The 20,128-nt window shown below is 33.4% G+C and overlaps 1 protein-coding gene across 2 annotated transcripts in view; it reads right to left on the bottom strand.

Annotated features, from left to right (window-relative positions):
• CDK14 (cyclin dependent kinase 14) overlaps positions 1 to 20,128 on the bottom strand; it is a 508,542-nt gene that overhangs the window by 244,656 nt on the left and 243,758 nt on the right. For both annotated transcript variants that reach the window (XM_006925698.3, XM_006925699.3), the window contains one exon: positions 13,102 to 13,164. In XM_006925698.3, the coding sequence (XP_006925760.2) occupies positions 13,102 to 13,164 (63 nt within the window). The remainder of the gene's footprint in view (positions 1 to 13,101; positions 13,165 to 20,128) is intronic.

Genomic DNA, 20,128 nt, shown 5'->3' on the forward strand with positions numbered 1-20,128 from the left:
CTGCTAATCTCCACGTATATTTTAGTTATCTCAAGAATCATTCCTCCCTGGAGCCTTCCCTGACCACCTCCCCAGGCTTTCACTCCCTCTATAGGTCTACAAGAGGTGCTCCTGCTCTGGGTGCCTCTGCACGTGTCTATGGCAGTGTGGCATTATCCTACCCGCAAGAGACTGTGCCTTAACCATCTCCCTAACCTGGGTATGCAGTCGATACTCCCATACCACTAATGTGATTACTGAACTAAATTTAGAGATATCGGATGAAGCAGATAAAAAAATAACAAATAGAAAACAATGGAATGGGATTCTCTGGAAGCTAAGGGTACAAGTGGGTAGATCAAACAGTCCCGAAAGGCTCCTCTTTTAATACCTTTACTAATTAATGAGAATATGTAATCTTCATGCTAATACAGAAGCTATCCAAATAGTGTATCACATTAAAGGAGATTACAAAAATCAGTGTTAGGAAAGGACACAACTACACACTCCAATTATAATTGTATACATGACAAACTAAGCCCCAAACATGATAAATAGAGAACTCAAACATTAAGTTACTAAACAGATCTTTAGATCTTTGAGCAATGCACAAAGTCACGTAAGAATGAATCTCCACAGAGTGAATTCGCTCAGGATTTATTAAGTGCCAACCTTGTCCCAGCTGGTGTTATGCAAAAGGGATGCAAACAATAATAGGATAGGATGTAGTCCCTGGACTTGAGGAACTCATAGCCCTCTGGGTATGGGAGACACATATAACACAGATAACTAGGATTTAAAGAGGTCAGGACTGTAATGGCAACTCAAACTGAGTGTACTGAAGACAAAGAGGTGGGAGGATCTAACAACAAGATAAATGTAGGACTGATCCTCCCATTATACAAAAAGAAGCCTGTGGAAGGGGTGAGTCATAGAGGACTTGTCCCTCTGAAGACAGAATTCATTACATGTCAAATATTAAAAGGAAACTGAGTGGATCATTCACTAGATGCACGAGCTGAAATTTATGTGTCATATGACAAACCCCTTGCTATTCTTAGAGAAAATACTGAGGAAAACAAGCAAGCAAATCACTAGATAAATTAAAGGGAAAAACTTAAATAAATGAAACGACAGTATAGAAAATGTAATAAAACTACCAGTTTATCATCATACAAGTATTGGTGGCAAGAAGACAATAGCAGACTTCATTAAAAACATTGGAAAATTTGGTGTTTTAGAAATAACATTTTCATGTGCTTAACAGAATAATGTGCTTAATAGAAGGCTATAAGGAAGCAGTGGCCATGCTGAGTTAAACAGAATGTCCTATGGAATATTCTTTGGGAATGCCCTGAGAACTCAAGTCTTGGGGACCTTTTGTTTAGAAAAGCAGGCAAGTACCTAACTTTCTTACGTAAATTTTTGAGAAAGCCACTTCACTTGGTTGTTGTACAAATCACCACACAAAAAGATATACTTGATCTTTGTAAAACCCTGTGACATTGTGACACAACAAGAAGGACCACCAAAGAGGGGTCACATGCAGAGAAAGTAAAAATCATCTTTGATATGTGCTAATAAAACTTGGTAACTACCGATGGGATCTCAGTCAGGTGCCAAAAAAGAAAGGAAGGGGGACTAACACTAACTGAAAGATTTCTCTAGTTTAAAGGCCATTGCAAGTACTTTTACATATGTCATTTAATTCTTTCCATTTATAGTCCTGTACTTTCTCTTTTCTATTAAACAAATGAGAAGACTAAAGCTTTCAATGCACAAGACCTTACTGAAATTCATCCAACCATCAAACAGTGCTCGTGAACTTTCCACTGTACCTCATTATCTTAAATGAGGATGATGCTTAATAAATGCATGGATGAATACAGTTAGACACTCAATATAATCAAAGCGCTTTTATTAAGTGAACCCAAGTTTGTAAAATTCTCAATTAGCATGTTCTGTAATGAGCATGAGTTTTGAATTTCTGTTTTTGCTATTTAAAATCCTCTTAGAGATAAATAACATGGCAGAAGACAGCTTCTGTACCTAAGTTGATAAATTGACATATTTGAAACTCTTCCTATCTTTTTACTCTTTCCTAAGAATACCTTGTCACCTTAGGATATTCTACTCAACTTTATAAAAGGAGAGTCCTCCAAATTCTTTAGTATGATCACTGAAGATTTATATTCTATTTTGAATATGTTCGCTTTCCGCAATAAAAACCCCAATGGGAAAATGCCTTAAACAGCAATGATATGATGAATAGGGACACTTTTGCCAGCAGCAGGTCTATCTATAGCCCAGTTGTCTTGCCAGCCCCGGCAGGAAGCAGCTCAAATCCTCAGTGCCATGGCACAGACTTCTTAAATAGCCTTTAAAACTTCACCTATTCCCTTCTGCAACTCCTGAGACTTGAAGTAGGTAAAAATATTAAGATAAGGCCTTTTATCAAAACTTTTCAGAGCTGGTAAAAATCACACATTATTAGACTCATTACTCAGAATTACTGGCACTTGCAGTGAGCAACAAGTTTTATATCACCCCCCCGCCCCCGCCCTTTAAAGTCTAAAGATGTGTGATCAGATGCTCTTGGTTTCAGAGTTTAGAGTCAGTAGGCTCCCTGAATGGTCGGAAATGCACGCATTATTTAATACGTGTACTTCCACTTAAAATGAGATAAGCACAGTGAACATTCTGCAGATTTTCAAGGCAAGGGCCAACTTCCTTTAAGGAATGTTCGGGGTCTCTTAGGGCTTACAGGAGGCTTATTAGCGCTGTTAGCAATGGGCTCTATGCCTTATTGCACACAGTCAATTCTTCAAAACAAGCTAGTTAAACTACTTTTCTGCCACCTGGGGACCAAGCTTAACATCTCTATATTTTAGGCTTTTCATCTCGAAAATGACTTAGATACCTTTAACAGTCATTCATGTTGAAATACTGTGTCATTCCATAATTTTACGAATAATAGAAATGGAAGGAACTCTACAACTCAAACAACTGTAATAATTGCCTTTTGTTAAGTGCTCGCTATGACAGACATTGTGCTAAATGTCTTAAATTCATTTAGATAATTTAGTCCTGCCAGACAGATATTATTATCCCTATTTCATAGATGAAGAAATAAAGATTCAGAGAACTAAATGAATTGGCCAAAGGGACACATAGCAAGTAAGAGGTAGTATTGGTACTTTGAACCTATTTTTGTCTGGCTCTGACACCTCAATTAAGAGTACTGCTTCTGTACTATTTGATTTTTCAAAAAGTATGTGTACTATTTGATTAAAGTAGTTACACATTATGTGAACCCAAGGCTAGAAAACGTGACAACGGCAAATAAAGCAAAGGTCTACATGGGTAATAAATACCTCAAATAATATGTTCCATATTTAACACTGTATTGTTTAAAAACCCACAGACTTCATAAACATTAAATTACTCAGACATGAAACTTTCTAGAAATGAAAAATAATTAGAAACTTTGAGACCCTAAAATATCTAATGAATGTCAAAATATTTTATAATAAGCATCAGATAATGGTTTTATTACAATATTAGGTCTTTTTCAATTTTCAAAAGCCACAGAATGATTCATCATGATTCATTCCCTTTGCGTTTTGCGTTTGCAAATGCCTAATGCAAATATCAAGTTGTAATTTGTAATACAATGTATATAATTTACACCCAAATAGTTTCTGTTTTACAAAGCATCACTGCAATTCTGTGTTGAATTTTTTAAAAAAGAATACTTAAAAGGTTATACAAAGATATAAAGGAGATAGAAATAAAACTCTAGGTATTCAACATTACTGTATAATTTACACATCTCTTTGGATATACTTGACAGTATTAAGTGTGGTACTGGGATGGTGTAACACATAAATATTTACAGTAGAGCATCGCGTGTACTTTTTTTGCCATGTACTACAGACAGGTACAGCTCTTGGAAAATCTGAATAGCTGGGGAAGTTTGTCTTGCCAATTTTTGCCCTTTGTGAGTTCTTCCATTCAACTTTCTGCTTCAAGGTCCTGAGATATATCTCTAGATAATGTAACAACAATTTAATTTATATTCTCTATGCTATTTGAATATTAATGTGCTATTGCTGAAAACGGTAACTTGGATAACTCAGGAATAACTTGGAATAACTCAGGAAACTTGGATAACTCAGGAATAACTTGGAATAACTTGGAATAACTCAGGAAACGAAAATTTTTAGGTACTTTAGGAAAGCTCTCGGGGGAAAACTCTTGCATACTGTCTGTGACCCTTGAGAACACCTGGTACATTGTCCTCCCATTCTGCCCTCTCTTCCTGTGGATATCAAGCAAGATGTGGTTCCAGGCACAGGGCCACCCACAGTGAGCAGGCAGACTGAAGCCATGGGAACCGAAGCTGAGATAATTATAAGAAGTCAAACAAAGATTGTAAGACAGATCTTTGTTTTGCCAAGTTCCTTGCAAAAAGCTCTAATACAGTAAGTAGATTTCCAAGTTACTAGGCTTTGCATGCACAATGAAGAAACTGGGGAGGGTTGAGGATGAGAACCTTCCCTTTAGTAAAGTTTGTCAGCAGCCTAAAATTAGTGTTAGAAACATTCTCCAGCTGAGTAGAAACAAGATGATCAAACTTAAGCTATCGGCATTAACAGTTACCCAACAAAATTTTCCTAGAGAAAAATTGAAACAGTTGTTTAAAGAAATTCTAATCATATCACCTTAAAACCTGTCATTGTCAAGTTTCTGTTAGTCAACATAGTTCAGAATTATAAAACTGACCCAACTAATAAGCACTTTTTAGAACTAAAAAGAAAAAGCATGAGACACAAATTTTTACTCAGCTTCATCTGTGAATGTATGCTACTCTCCCCCAACTACAGGGCCATTCTTTTTTTACACACAATGAAAAAGAATAGAGTTTAAAAATAGTTTTACTGCCTAAAATAACATCTCAGACACTAAATCAACATGAATTGTCTTAATATCAATTGAAAAAGTTAATGTATCTTTTTTAAAAAAAAAGAGAGATGTAGACTGGAGGAACTTTGAGTCTAAGATTCGGAGATCACAAGTGCTAGCTGTACCTAAGAGAAAAATAAATTTTAAATGGAATGCAGGAAACGTTTTGAATTTGGATACATAAGATCAACAAACCTCTCTCTATATCCTTTCAGAAAGGCCTCAAGTAATAGGAATGTATATACTTTGATGAGAAAATATCTGAGATGTACTGGCTAGTCACAAGAAGGCTGTAACTGCCTGAGACAATCAGAAAAATCCCTGGTAGTGTGTGCATGCTCTATTACTCAAGCTGATGTCCCTCCTGAGTTCTCATGTTTGTCTTAGAACACATGCCAACAAAGGGGTCAAAGGCAGGACCCATCTTAAATGGGAAAGAGGCAAAACGAATGACTTGAAGCTTAAAAGCTAGAAGGGTGTATTCCCTCTGGGTACTCCCCAAACTGGGTATTTTCATCTTACAATTAAAATGTCACATGGCATACTTCCAATGATCGTATTTCATCAATCTTTGGAGTGATTTCTTTTCAATCTGGATTTTAAAGCACCTTTAGGAAAGAGTCTGCTGTTTAATTAGCTGCCTTGGTCTGATTCAAATTGTTATAAGCAGATCAGCAGATGATGCCAAGGATACAAAAGACATTTTCTGAACAACTAAACTGCAGGCCCCACATCTTAACCAAACCCCCTCTGAATGTCCGACACAATATGAATTGACACACGGAATTTCACTTCTTTTATCATTACTCTTTCACTTTCTAGATATAGAAGATTATTTTGTTAAAACGAAAATAGGATCTAAAGGTTCACAAGGAACCTGGACAGGTGTTGAGACTCGGTGTCAAAATTTTAAAACAATTTTTAATGAAGTCATGAAATAATCACATTTCCCAAAACACAGAATAAAGAAAGGCTCTATAATATTCATGGTAATGCACAGCAGGAAATCATTATCAGTTAAATGAGAGCTCTAATTCAGAATATGGAGAAAATCAGGTGTTACCTGATTTTCAATCCGAACATTAGAAAGTCTCATTTAGAAATGAATTCTTGGTACCATCTGCATAAGACAACCTTAATTTGGCATAACATTATTCTGTCTAATATACACCTGGACTATAAAATAGCAACTTTTCAATCGTAATAATCCTCATAGCTTTTACCTATGAACATTGAAATAAAAAATAAAACTCAACTTTATGTCAATAGCATTTCAGATACGTCAGAGGATAAAGAAGAGAATTCAGAAATACTTTGGTTATTTCAGATTATTCTAAAAAACAAAAAACTGACGTGTGAAAACAAAACTGACGCTAAAAACAAAACTGATGTATTATTAAATTGTACACTTGAAATCTATATAATTTTATTAACCAATGTCACCCCAATAAATTTTTTAAAAGACACTAGCTGTATTATCAACTTCTGCACTATGAGAAAATACCTGTTGCTAAAATAAAAAAAAAAGAAAAAAAGAAACTGTTTTTGTAAGAAATCTTCCAGAAAAGTCATTAAGATAACATGAAAATGGAGGTACATTACATAAAAACATAGGAAAATCCACTGTCGCCATGGTAATATGATGCAAGCATCGACACTTCTGGAGATCAGCTGGAGATAGCATCAATTAATCTTTTTTTTCCATGAACTTTAATTTTCAGTCTCTCATGTTTTATCGATTTTTAAAGAACAGATGAAAAACTAAAAGACAAAATTTCGATGATTATGGTCATTTTTTAAATCTCAATGATCAATTTGTAAATCACTGAGAATTATAAAATGAAGAATTAATACAAGTTCTGTGTTCAGCTCAACTATGATGGCCAAAAAACAAAAAATTCAAAGCAAATGGTTTGCAATGAGGAAAAAAAAATGAACCACACTACCAAAAAAAAAATCTAACTGGTTTCCTACATACCAATTATCATGATCTAGCAATCGGTTGCTATACCTTTAATCATCACAAATATTTATAACAAGGCCAGTGTCCTCAGGCTTTCCACCCAGGTTTTAAATTGCGCTCTCAGTAATTAACTGGCAAAATTACCCATTTGTCTAAAATTGATATTATGCTAAGAAACAAACCATTAGTTAATAGAGAATATTTATTTCAGAATGCCATTTTGAGAATAGACACATTTTATAGGCAAAATAGCAAAGTGATTCTAGAAATTTAGTTAACATTGACAAATTTTCCTTATGAATTTATGCCAGTGCTTACAAGGAATATACATCGAGAAATATAAAACTTTAACAGATGTTTTTCTGGGACTTTGTATAAAATTACCATAAAATACTCCATACTTTATTATGAAATTGCAAATTACATGCTGCTCCAGTTGTTTCCTTTTCTTTCTTCTTCTCCTCGATACATCATCCTTGTAATGCCTGAAATTCTACCTGATTCACACTTAAAAAGAAAAAACCATCTCCTCAATTCTTAGGTGCATGACACCCCCAAATATTTACAGTAAACACTGGTATGTAAAATAGAAACAAAAATGTATATATTTTTAGAATCCAAGATAAACGTTTAAAATGTTTTTATATACTGCCGTGCTGCATGATGAAAGAAAAAGTCAAAATAGCCAAATGTAGAAGCAAAAGGATTTGATCACTGTGCTTTCCTTCTGTTCACTTTATAATAAATGTTCAATATTTTTTACACTCTAATCATTTAATGATCTATGAACTATTTAGCCAAATACAGAGCTTTGGCGTTATTAAAAGAACATCCTCTTTTAAAGATAAAAGCTTATCTCACCTGGTTTTCACATCTTCTTAAATTTATAGAGAATCATTACAAGGTCTTATTTTAGTTCAACTGTTTTTTTTTGTTTTTTTTTTAATTAACATCTAGTCCAGAATTATGAACAGCTGTTAACTTAGTAAATATTATTCTTATGTTCCTCATTTTGCATTCATAGATTTAAGTGACAATAAATATCACCGCATGAAAAAAATATGGTAATACATCAAACAGAAATACTCGCGGGACATCTGTCACTATGTCATAGTCAGACTTCTTTGAGAATTTCACCTGCAGTGCAGATCCTAAATGTAACCCTGGAGGAGTGTATTGTCTCTAAGCAGACAAACGGTGAGGAAAGTCAGTGCATAATTAGGTGAGTGGCCTCCCATGGAAACCAACATGTAATAAGGGCCGTCTGCTTCCATGCACTGCAATTCAGATGCCAAAACACAGGCATTAACAAGCTGCCTTCTATTTTTTAACTTCCCATACCCTCAGAGGAGGTGAAACTATTATCTTCAATAGGAAAATGATGATAAACCTACGTGACTGAGTACATATAAAGTCACAAATAACAAGCTAATTATAGTAATTGACTGTATTAAGCATGCGGTGTAGAGAAAAGAACACTGGACAAAGAGTCAAAAAGCTCTTTTTAATTCCAATGATCCTGATCCTTATTTTATATCAAATGTGGTAGCCGAAATGGATGACTATTAGGATGCTAATCCTAGAGTGGGCTTGGCTACAGCCCAATCAAATGAAGAGGTGTTTTCTTTTTAAATTATATCAACATTTAATGTTTAAATTATTACAACCATGGAAATTTTATTTACAGCTCAGCCATTAAGTTTAGTACGAATACTTTATTTTTCTCTGCATGATAATTTGTTTTTCTTGTGTTAATAATGATCTCGTTCTTTTGTTTGTTGTTTTGTTTTCCTTTGTTTTGTTTTCTTTGTAGTTATCACTAATCTAACAAACTCTTCTCCCATCTTGTAAATCTGCTCAAACACATTAGTTATTCCATCTAACAAGTTCTTCTTTGAAAACTCTCCTGGAGACTTCCGACCTGCTCCAGGTGGACTGGTGGGTTACTCTCCCAGCCTGATGTATAACTGTCATCACGGGATCCTTTTCATCGTTGTCCTGAGGATCTCCTTCATCTGTCGCCTGTCGTAGCCTCTGTTACCTGGTTTCTTTGTCTTCTCTGCCTTGGGTTATGCCCTGAGTTCTAGTACAGCACCTCCTCAATTAGCTTCCTGAGAAAGGATGCAAAATTTTCAACTCTTTGAACATCTGAAAATAATTATTTTACCTTCAGTCTTTATTGACAGTTTGCATAGAACACTAGATTGGAACTAATTTTACATCAGAATTTTCAAGCCACCGTCCCCACCACCATCTCCCTTGCAGTGCTGCTGTTGAAAAGTCTAACACCACTGTAATTCTTGATCATTTGTAGTAAGCCTGTTTCCTTTTTGTAGAATTTTTCTTTGAAACTAGTGTTCTGAAATTTTGCAATCGAAACATTATTGTCAGTCAAGTTTCATTAAATATTATGGGCATTTAGTGGGCCCTCTTAACCTTGAAATTCAAATCCTTTGCATCTTGAAAAAGTGCAGTTTAAAGATTATTACTTTATTGATTCCCTCCTCTTTATTTTCTCCAATTATTCAGATCTAATATCTTGTACTGGACTTCTAATTTTTTATATTTTCTTTCTCATTTTTCAAATTTGTATTTTATGTTCTGTTTTCTGGCAAACTTCTTCAACTTTATTTTCCATCCTTATTTCTTTCTGTTGTTTTAATTTCTGTCAACATATTTTTAATTTCCAAAGCTACTTTTATTCACTAGTTCTTGGTAAAAATAACATCATTCTTGTTTTATAGATGTACTATTCTTTTACCTCTTTGAGAATATAAATTATAATTTTTTTTGAAGTTTTCTTTCCTGTATGACTCTATCTAACCAATGTAAGAAACTTAGCTTCATCTAAGTTACTTATTTGTCAACTAGAGTCTACAATGTACAGGTGCCTGGATTCTTTAGATCTGTTCTCTTGGACTGATCAGATTCTCTACAAAAAATGTTTACAATTTTTTGCCTTGAAACATGGAACTGACATCTGTTTTTTTAAGCACCACAGATTGATACTATCCCTCATGCTCTCCCCTACCTGCTCCCACCTGCCCAGCCCCTGCCATACTCTTGGACACCCCTACCACAACCACCTCACTGGCAGAGTGAAGAGCAGTGGAGGCAGGTAGGCCATAAGGCTGTGAGAGAGCAACAGGCAAGGATGGCTAGCAAACATACATGTCCTCCAGGTAGGGGTGGGGAGGTGGATAAAGCCTTGCAGAGCCACAGGGACAGCGAGGAGAGGCTGTGTGTCCTGGGAGTCACCCTGGGCTCTCAGCCTTGGGTCCAAGAAAATGCACACCTTTTTCTACTTGAGTGATTTTTTAAAAAATTTGATTCTGATTCTGAGAGATGAGAAGACTATATATATATGTATGTATATATATGTAGTTTTGTTTTGTTTTTTAAAGTTTTGCAGGTGACTGCTATGGAGCCAAATTTGAAGCCCTCTTAGATGACTGCTGCAGTTTTTTTTTATACCCTTAAACATTCCAAGAACTGAGACAGTCCAGTAGATTTTGGCTGATCCTCAGGCAGCCAAGATTTCAATAGCTATGGGGAAAGGAATAGCCATATATCAACATATTTTGTGCCTTTCGGTGACTTGAAACAGCATAAAAAGAGGTAAATCACATCATGCTCTTTCAGAAGCAAAAAATGTCGTAGGGCATCAATCTGTAACCACTTTAAATAACTCCTGAGCGAGAACAAGAAACAATTCCTGCTCTAGATGACTAACATCTAGACTCGCTGTGGATGTCGCATCGAATTTCTGAGACATTTTTATGCTGATTGCACATCTCGTTCACCATTAGGAGGAACTAACTCTTGCAGGAGTAAATCTTATTTACTGCCACAGTACAATCTGGAATTGGAACAGGTAGCAAACACTAAGTATCTGAAGTATAATGAACAAATGCAGGGTAAAAGAAAAGCATATGAAACTTGAATAAGAGCTGATGAAATACAATTTCAAAGAATGCAGCCTGGTTACTGAAAAACAGCCACCCTGAGATCAATCTCTCCATGACCAATAGGAGATGAAGGAAAAATAAAAAGTAATGGAAAAAGCACGACTCACCAATACTTGACCATAAGGGGAGATGATGAGAAAACCAAGTGAGAATAATAAAATCCAGTGATGCCATGGTTCTTTGAAAGATTCATTCAGCTCTATAATCTCTATGCTGTCACTGAATTTGAAAGTCAGGAAGTCAAAGTTAGAGTAGCTGTTGATTTTCACTGAGGCTATTAGTTTCCTAGGCTCCCCAGAGACAAAGGTCTCACTAACTGGGCTCTCTACAAACTCCCAGGGTTAAACTGGGGAACAGGAGTAAGGATGTACTGTATTGTTGGTTTTGAAGCCAATCGACCCTAAGAAGAGGACTGTGATGTTTTAATGTAAAAAATGAAATAAAATAAAAAAATAAAAAGAATAAAATTATATTCATATTATGACATTAATGTTTAGAGTTGAACTTAAACATGGGAAGATTAATAAAACAAGTTTCTTCATCTGTTAAATTTTTTCCTGTCTTACTAAAAAGCTATGTCAATAGATACAGATTTTGAAGAAATATGAAGTCAAAAAATTTAAAACAGATATATCAATAGAACAAAAATAACAAAAAGAAGGTATATAAAAAATCAGCAAAGACTATAAGTACCATATGAATTCTATAATTTATTTTAAAAATAAGATTTTTCAGAATAGACACAAGTTTCTACATTTTAAAATTGTACAATATAACTGGCCATCATAAAAACCCCCATTATAATGTCATGTATTAGTAAGTACTTGAAACTTATTAAGAAAAAGTAAAACCCAATAGAAAAATGGATAATATATAAGAACAAACAACTTATAAAAGCAGATTTACAAATGGTCAAGAAACTTATGAAAAGATGTTAAATGTCACTAGCAGTTAAGAAAATACCAATATAAAAGACATTCTATTTTTACTCATCAGAATGGCAAAAATTAAAATGACTGGCTACAGTCAATGTTAGTGAGAGTAGAGAAAAACAGTCCTATAATTTACAACCTGTAGGCAAATGTTCTAGCCAAATTCATTAAAACTGAAATCACATCTCTTATTTAATAAAGAAAACCCAATCACTAGATATCCAAAAAAATAAAATGCTAATATTTACTTTAAAATCATTCATAACACTAACATTCTGAAAATAACCCAAAGACCTATGATTAAAAAACAGCTGAATATTTTTCATACTATGGACTAACATGCAGTTATTAGAAAGACAGGACTATACAGTCATGTATTGTTTTAAAGAATATGCATGGTATATTTTAAGTTAAAAATGACATACAATAATATGCATTATTTTTATAAAGCAAAAAATAAACCCACAAAATTCCATATCAGCATATAGACCTACACAGGCAAAGGATAAATTCAAAAGAAAAAACATGTCATGTTGCAAGGAGTAGTGTTGATAATGAATGGGAAGAAACTGAGACAAATAATTTTACTTCTCATACATCCATAGTACTCAATCGATTCTCAGGATCGTGAAATGTAGTCATGTGAATCACAAAATATGAAAGCACATCATTAAACACACAGATATAACTTTGATATCTTCTGACTCCCTAACAAATGCCAAAAAAGAGACTCCTGTTTTAAGCCTGAAATTTTGGGACAATTTCCCAAGATAGCTGTTAGGTCAAATCTTATAAAAACTTCTTTTGACATATAGTAATCCAATTTGTAGTAAATGAACTGTAAGAAAACAGTAGGAAATAGAACTATTTTTTATCTGTTTGTACATACAAATGAAAAGTATTCACTGTAAACTCACCATAACACTATTTGGGATTATAATATTTTATATTGAAACCAACTGATACTTCAGGATGGAGTTCCAAGACAGAGCTACCTGAGATTCTACTGAAAATAGAGCTATAATAGCATTCCAGATCTCATGCAAAACTGGCAGTGTTTCTTCATGGAAAAGTAAATAAATAAATAAGATCTAAACAATAATACTTTGGTGTAAATATTTAATGTTAAAACATGGTTTCCAACCACTAAAAAAACAATATATATAGTTTATTTCAATATTATTTCTCTTAACAGAAAAATTTTAAAAAAGAAAAAGTTATAGTAGAGACATTAGACTTTGCCTCAAAAAATGCACATGAAGGATGCTGTTGGCTTAAAAAGATCTTTTCCTACCTTCACATTGTCAGGATGTAGCCCCCCAGGGTGCTTGTCCATGTACTGACATAAATCAGTGTGCTAGAAGAAAAAAGAGAAAATGTATTAAATCCCTCTGGCTATCACATGATGAATCAACATTTTTCTACTTCAAAATCACTATTACCTTCTGAACAAAGCAAATATAAGACAAGTGGGCGAATTTTTTAGTTAATGCAGTTGCATGCTCCTCCAGCCCCCATTTTTAACCACAATTGAATCATTATCTTTACCACTTGGATGTGTTTTATGTTAAATATACCTGTGTATTAGAAGGAATCGATGTCTATTATTTGTTAAGTGCTTAATTTCCTCCTCATTGAACATATATATCTTTTAATTAAAAAAAAAAAACAAACCCTAAAAATAGATACCTTAACTTAAAAAAACTAAACTAACAGACACAATTAACCAATCCAATTACAATTTCAATTTCAGTTATCTTGTATTTTTCAAGTACAAATTCAGGTTATGATTATTTTGTATGAGATGAAAATACTACAAATAGATCATTATAGTAAAATTAATCATTGAACTTATTTAAATTTCTCTTAGGTGTATTCATTAAAAAACAATCTTCAGGTTTCCAGAACTCCTGAATATATTTGACAAAATACACTTTATAAATTAATAGAAATGCTTTCAAAATTATAAGACAAAAATATGTCCAGATATAATAAAAACAAAATCCCATGATTGTATAATGTATATTGCATATTTTCTTCTTAATGTTTTTTCTGTTTATATTATAAACTACATAGAATTTTGAAAAAACATATAAAGTTGTTACTCTAATTTTTCTTGTCTTATTGGAAGATAATATAAGACCCGTAACATTGAAACATACAATCATTCTGTAAAAGCCACTGAACATGAGTATTTATGTCTCATTATCAGGAATCAATTATTGAGGAATTATGAGTTTTACAACACATTCAAGAACCTCACTGTAGCCACGCTGACAACAGTTGAGATTCCTTTACTGAGTTTTTATTTCATGTCAGATGGTAATTGATGAGGATACAGAGCAGAATTTAGCATTCTTTATTAATCAGCATGCATTTCTTGAGCCTTTATATTATGTCCCAGTCACTACACTGGTCCCTAAAGACACAGACTTCAATGAAACAGTTACACATGGGAAAAAATAGACATACCAGCAATTACAGCACAGTATTTAGTATATTATATTAGAACGGTACTGGATAATGTTTGAAGGCATAGCAGGAAAAACATATTGTGGTTTGAAAATTTCAGAAAGGCCTCTGGAAGAAGTTACTTTTAAGAAAGCCATGAGTAGAGAATGAAAGGAGCTGGTCAATTGAAAGCCAAAGGGAAAGAAAAGGGGACAGAGTAAATGCTCTTAGATATATTTCGAGACAATACTGCCTTTATTTTGGACCATATGCAAGGTATTTCACTTTCAAATTAAAGTGAAACTCCATGAAAACAGAAACTATATGTTTGATTTGGAAGTTCCTGTCTCTCTGGTCAAGGGAAAATGTCAGACACAGAGAATAAATGAGTTAATACAGGTGAAAATAGTTTTTAATAGGTATAGCTCATTGAAAATGATCCTAAAATATAATTATAATGGGCTTCATGGAGATCCTCCTGAATGACTATATAAAAGTTTTATCTCATGCTTTTAACAAACTGAGGAATGGATTCTGTACTTCACACTGCCACTCTGTAACTCTATATTATTAATTGTTTTGTCCTTTTAAATAGGGCTAACACTTCCCTCTTAGAAAATTTTTGAAGAATAGTACATGAGAAATTACTTTTATTTATAACATGATATACAAAAATAAAGTATTATTTAAGCTACTGCCCATTACACAATAAAATCCACAAGAGAAAGAATTGTATCTAATTTGTTCATTGCTTCACCCACAATAAATACAGTAAATAGAAAGTACATACAATTGTATCAATTATTATATATCCATGACATGCTAAAATTTGTATTAAAAATATAAAAACTCAGTTTACAAAACAAAGAAAATCAAATGCATACTGTTTCCAAGGTACCAACTAGGAATAATAAACAACCAAAAATAACAGAAAACATAAAAAAATAAATATATTTTCTATTATATACCTATATTATTTATATTTTATGTTAGTGATACTAGTAAATATCAATAAAAAATCAGAATATCAACATAAATATCAGAAATAATAGAATTCAAGGAAAATGTATTAAAAATTAGTGCACTTAACAGCATGGCAAAAATTGACAAAAATATAAGAAACTAAAAACTTCACAAAATCTTAAAGGATTTAACTTACTTATTTCAAAAATCAACAAATGGAATTGCCTTCCCCACAAAAAAATAAGAAAAAGGAAGGTTATAAAGGATATGAATGCCACAATTAAATAGCATGTTTACTTTTTGTGCCCAATAAACTTGTGGTACACATGCTTTTTTAAACACAATGGCATACTCACAAAATTGAGAGTGTATTAGACACAGAGAAAGTTTCAAAAGTTTTCAAAAAGATATTCCATGAACATGAATTGAAAGAATCAACATAGTTAAAATGGCCATATTGCCCAAAGCAATATATAGATTTAATACAATCCCCACAGAAATCTCAACGGCATTTTTTAACAACATGGAACAGAAAATCATCAGATTTCTATAGAATCACAAAAGACCCTGAATTGCCAAAGCAATACTGAGACAAAAAGAACAGGGCTGCAGGTATCACAATGCCTGACTTCAAATTATACTACAAAGAAACAATAATCAAAACAGCATGATATTGGCAGAAAAACAGATACGCAGACCAATGGAACAGAATTGAAAGCCCAGAAATAAACCTCCATATATATGGGCAAATAATTTCGACAAAGGAGTCAAAAACATATAAGGGAGAAAAGAGAGCCTTTTCAATTAATGGTGCTAGGAAAATTAGAAAGCCACATGCAAAAGAATGAAACTAGACTGCTATCTGTCACCACACACCAAAATTAACTCAAAATGGAATGAAGACCTGAATATAAGACCTGAAACAATAAACTGCATAGAAGAAAACATAGGTACTAAAGTCATGGACCCTGGATTTAGAGAATTTTATGAATCTGACCTCAAAGGCAAGGGAAGTAAAAATAAAAATAAATCAGATTATATCAAACTAAAAAGCTTCTGCACAGCAAAAGAAATCATCAAAGAAACAAAGAGGCAACCAACTCATTTGGAGAAGATGTTTGCAAACACTTCCAATAAGGGGCTAACATCCAAAATACATAAAGAAATCATACAACTCAACGACGACAATAAAAACTATCTAATAAAAATTGGGCAGAGGATCTGAACAGACACTTCTCCCAAGAAAACATACAGATGGCCAACAGATATATGAAAAGATGCTCTGTTCAATGGCTACTAGGGAAATGCAAATGAAAACCACAATGAGATACCACCTCACACCTGACAGAATGACTGTCATCAGGACAAGTAATAACAAGTGTTGGAGAGGTTGTGGGGAAAAAGAAATCCTCATACATTGTTGGTGAGAATGTAAATTGGCACAGTTACTATGGAAAACAGTATGGAGGTTCCTCAAAAAACTAAGAATAGAATTACCATATTAGCAATCTCTCTTCTGGGTATCTACTCAAAAATTTGAAAACATTTATCCAGAAAAATATATGTACCCCTATATTCATAGCAGCATGATTCACAGTGCCCAGGACATGTAAACGACCAAAGTACTCTTTGATAGATGATTGGATAAAGAAGATGTGGTACATATACACAATGGAATACTAGTCAGCCATTAAGAAAAGTTGAAATACTGCCATTTGCGACAACATGGATGGATCACGAGAGTATCATGCTAAGCAAAATAAGTCAGATGAAAAAAGCTGAGAACTATATGATTTCACTTATATGTGGGATATAAAACTGAAAGTGACAAATGAACAAACAGAGATTCATGGACATGAACAAGTTTAGTGATTACAAAAAAGAAAAGAGGACTTAGGGGAGGTAGATAAGGGTAAAGGGGGTCAAATATATGGTGACGAAAGGAAATTTAACTTTGGGTAGTGAACACACAATGCAATATACATATGACATATTATTGAATTGTACACGTGAAATATATAATTTTATTAACCAATGTCACCTCAATAAATTTAATAAAAAAAGAAAGTAGAAGTCATATACGTTCTCTCTCCATCATGAAATAAAATTAACATCAAGGGATACTATATTTCATCATCTCTAAGACACAATTTTTTTATCTCTAAAATTGGAATAAGAGCATTTATTTGCTGTTAACCAGGCAGTAGTTGGAATATAGAAGTCATTGTCTATGTTTGAGCAAACTTGTTATTTTTCTCTAATTGTAGAGTTATTACTCTGATGACATGAGTCATCAACAAAGAACTTAAGGACCACTTGAGAAAGAAAGATGGAAAGATGAGATGTAATTGTTATCTAGAAACCATTTATTGAAAATTCCAGGTTAAGATATTATTATAACTGCCAGAATTAAAACCTGCAAAAATTCCAAATGATAAGAAAGCATTCAATCATAGTTTGAATATCATATTCTTTATTCTGTCTTCGTTATACATAGAGTAACGTTTCTTCCAGTCAATGGGGTTTTAAGTTCAACAGTAGTAGGAATAAAATAAGAAAGCAAGAAAAACAGTCGAAGGGAAGGAATGAGAAAAGGAGATGTGAAGAAAATTTATTTTCATGGAAATTTTACATCCTAAATACATTAATTTTAACATACAAATGACTGAAAATAAATAAAACAACCAATAAGTTCAACCTAGAGAATACCAAATAACAAAGAGAACCACAGAAAATATTATGGATTAATTTATTTAATAGCAGAAATTAATTAAATAGAAAAAACAGAAAACAGACTGATAAAACAAAAATCCACTTCTATGAAAAGCCCAATAAAACAGATCAACATTTGGCAAGTCTGATTTTTTTTTTAAGTAAGGGGTTTGCCAAGATGTAATCGATGTTAAGAATGAGAAAAATGGCACAAGTTAATATGTGGAAATTTAAAAATGTGCTATAAACATATATAGTATTATAAATTAAACAGAATTATAAACATCTTTAAACCAATAAATTAGATACTAGAGAAAACATTCTTTTTAAAAAACATAAATGATTAAACTTGATTCTACAAGAGATAGGAATTGAAGAGTTACATCTTCAATCCAAAAAAGAGGTTTAAAGGGTTTTCATGAAAATCCTTCCAAAGCTTCAAGTAACAGATATAAACTATTCTAGAACAAAGAAAAAGATAAAATGTTTCCCACTGCTTTTTTAAGGTTATAATGTCAAAGCAGGCAAAATCAAGGGCAAGGTGGAGAAAACTAAATCAACCTCTTTATGATCATAGATGTTTAAATTCTAATACTAGCAGGTACTAGAATTCAATAATCTGTATATTAAAAGACTAATACATCAGCACCAAATAAGGTGAAACCTAGTAATGAAAAAAATAGTTCAACATAAGAAAAACTATTAATGTGATTCTCCAAAATTAACGAATTAAAGAAGTGGAATGGTACTGGATGCAAAAATTTTGTGGTATTATATATCTGACATATATTTATTAAATGCTGATTTTGCACAAATAAATAAAACAAAAGTTTACATTCTGTCGATTTTACATATTTATGTAAAGTACTATAGTTTTTCCAGGCATAAAGTAGTCAAGCTTTTTGTTTAAAATTAAAACAAGAAAAAAAGAACTATAAAGAAAGAAACACATCATGAGTTGGGGAAAAAAGAATTCCTGATCCTCAAGGTGCACGGTACGTCCTTCTCACCGTATCCTCAATGACATGAGGGTCATGAATTGCAGAAAGAAGGCCTCTTCAGAAATGACATCATGGAAAATTTAATAAAGACTTTTCAAAGCTTTTAAATTTTAAAATTCATATTTCCTTAGATGCATAGCATGAACGTGTGTGAGTGTATATGTGTCACACGTGTACGCACACAGCCGTCGTTAACTATGTAGCCTTGGGCATGTTGGATAACCTCTGTATATCAGTATCTTCATCTGTGTAGAGAGGATAATCTTACTACATCTGCTCATATGGATGCTATGAAAATTAATGAGTAAATGTCCAGAATGTTTTCAGAACATTGCCCAACACATGGTAGGTGCTACAGATGATGATGGTGACGACGATGACAACGATGATGATGATTTTCTGAAGTATGTTTAGAGTACGAAGGGATATTTGGGAAGACTGTAATTAAAATGGAATGATCAGTACAGTCAGAAACCTAGAGCTCCTAGGGGTAGCAGTTCATCCTTATATACGAATTCTTCCTGTCTGCATGCCCAGGTATCCTCATTCGTACCTCACGGCTTTCTGCACACAACTACTGAGACTGTGTCTAGCAAATACTTTTACGAACCTCAGGCTGCTTTGAGTTAGGAGTAAGAATCTAGAGAATCTCAGATGGAAGGAAAAGACAGGAGGTAGTAGTACAAGGTCCCCTTTTATACCCTAGCTAACTTCTGTTCTACCTGTATTAAAAACTTTCTTTTTCCCTCTCTCTTTTTAAATACACAGCACTACATCTGGGACTGTATTAGATGTGCCAAAGTTACAAATTTCATTGCATTTTTCTTTTCAACCTCTCTCCTTACTTACTTAGTTCAATTCATTGGATTATGTGCCCCTTATGATTTGCACTGGTCCATAAATACAAAACTAAAACTTAACAATAATGCTAGAACGTACTTTTGTCATTCCATTTTTTAAAAGTCATCCTGGCTATAAAAGTTACAAACAGAAGGCCCCAAAGGCACATGACCAAGGGGTCACTATTCTCTGATGACATGCAGATCATCTCAGATCCACCTGCCTTGATCTCTGGGTATTTCTTGTTCTAATAATAAAAGGAGCAGCTTTAGACTAGATGTCTGGTGACTGCAGATCAAACACAATTGCTCTTCAACCTCCAATCTCTGTCGTGGCTCTTGGCTAACATTTCCT

This window comes from Pteropus alecto, unplaced genomic scaffold (assembly GCF_000325575.1).
Source record: "Pteropus alecto unplaced genomic scaffold, ASM32557v1 scaffold69, whole genome shotgun sequence".
In the NCBI taxonomy this organism is placed as follows: domain Eukaryota; kingdom Metazoa; phylum Chordata; class Mammalia; order Chiroptera; family Pteropodidae; genus Pteropus; species Pteropus alecto.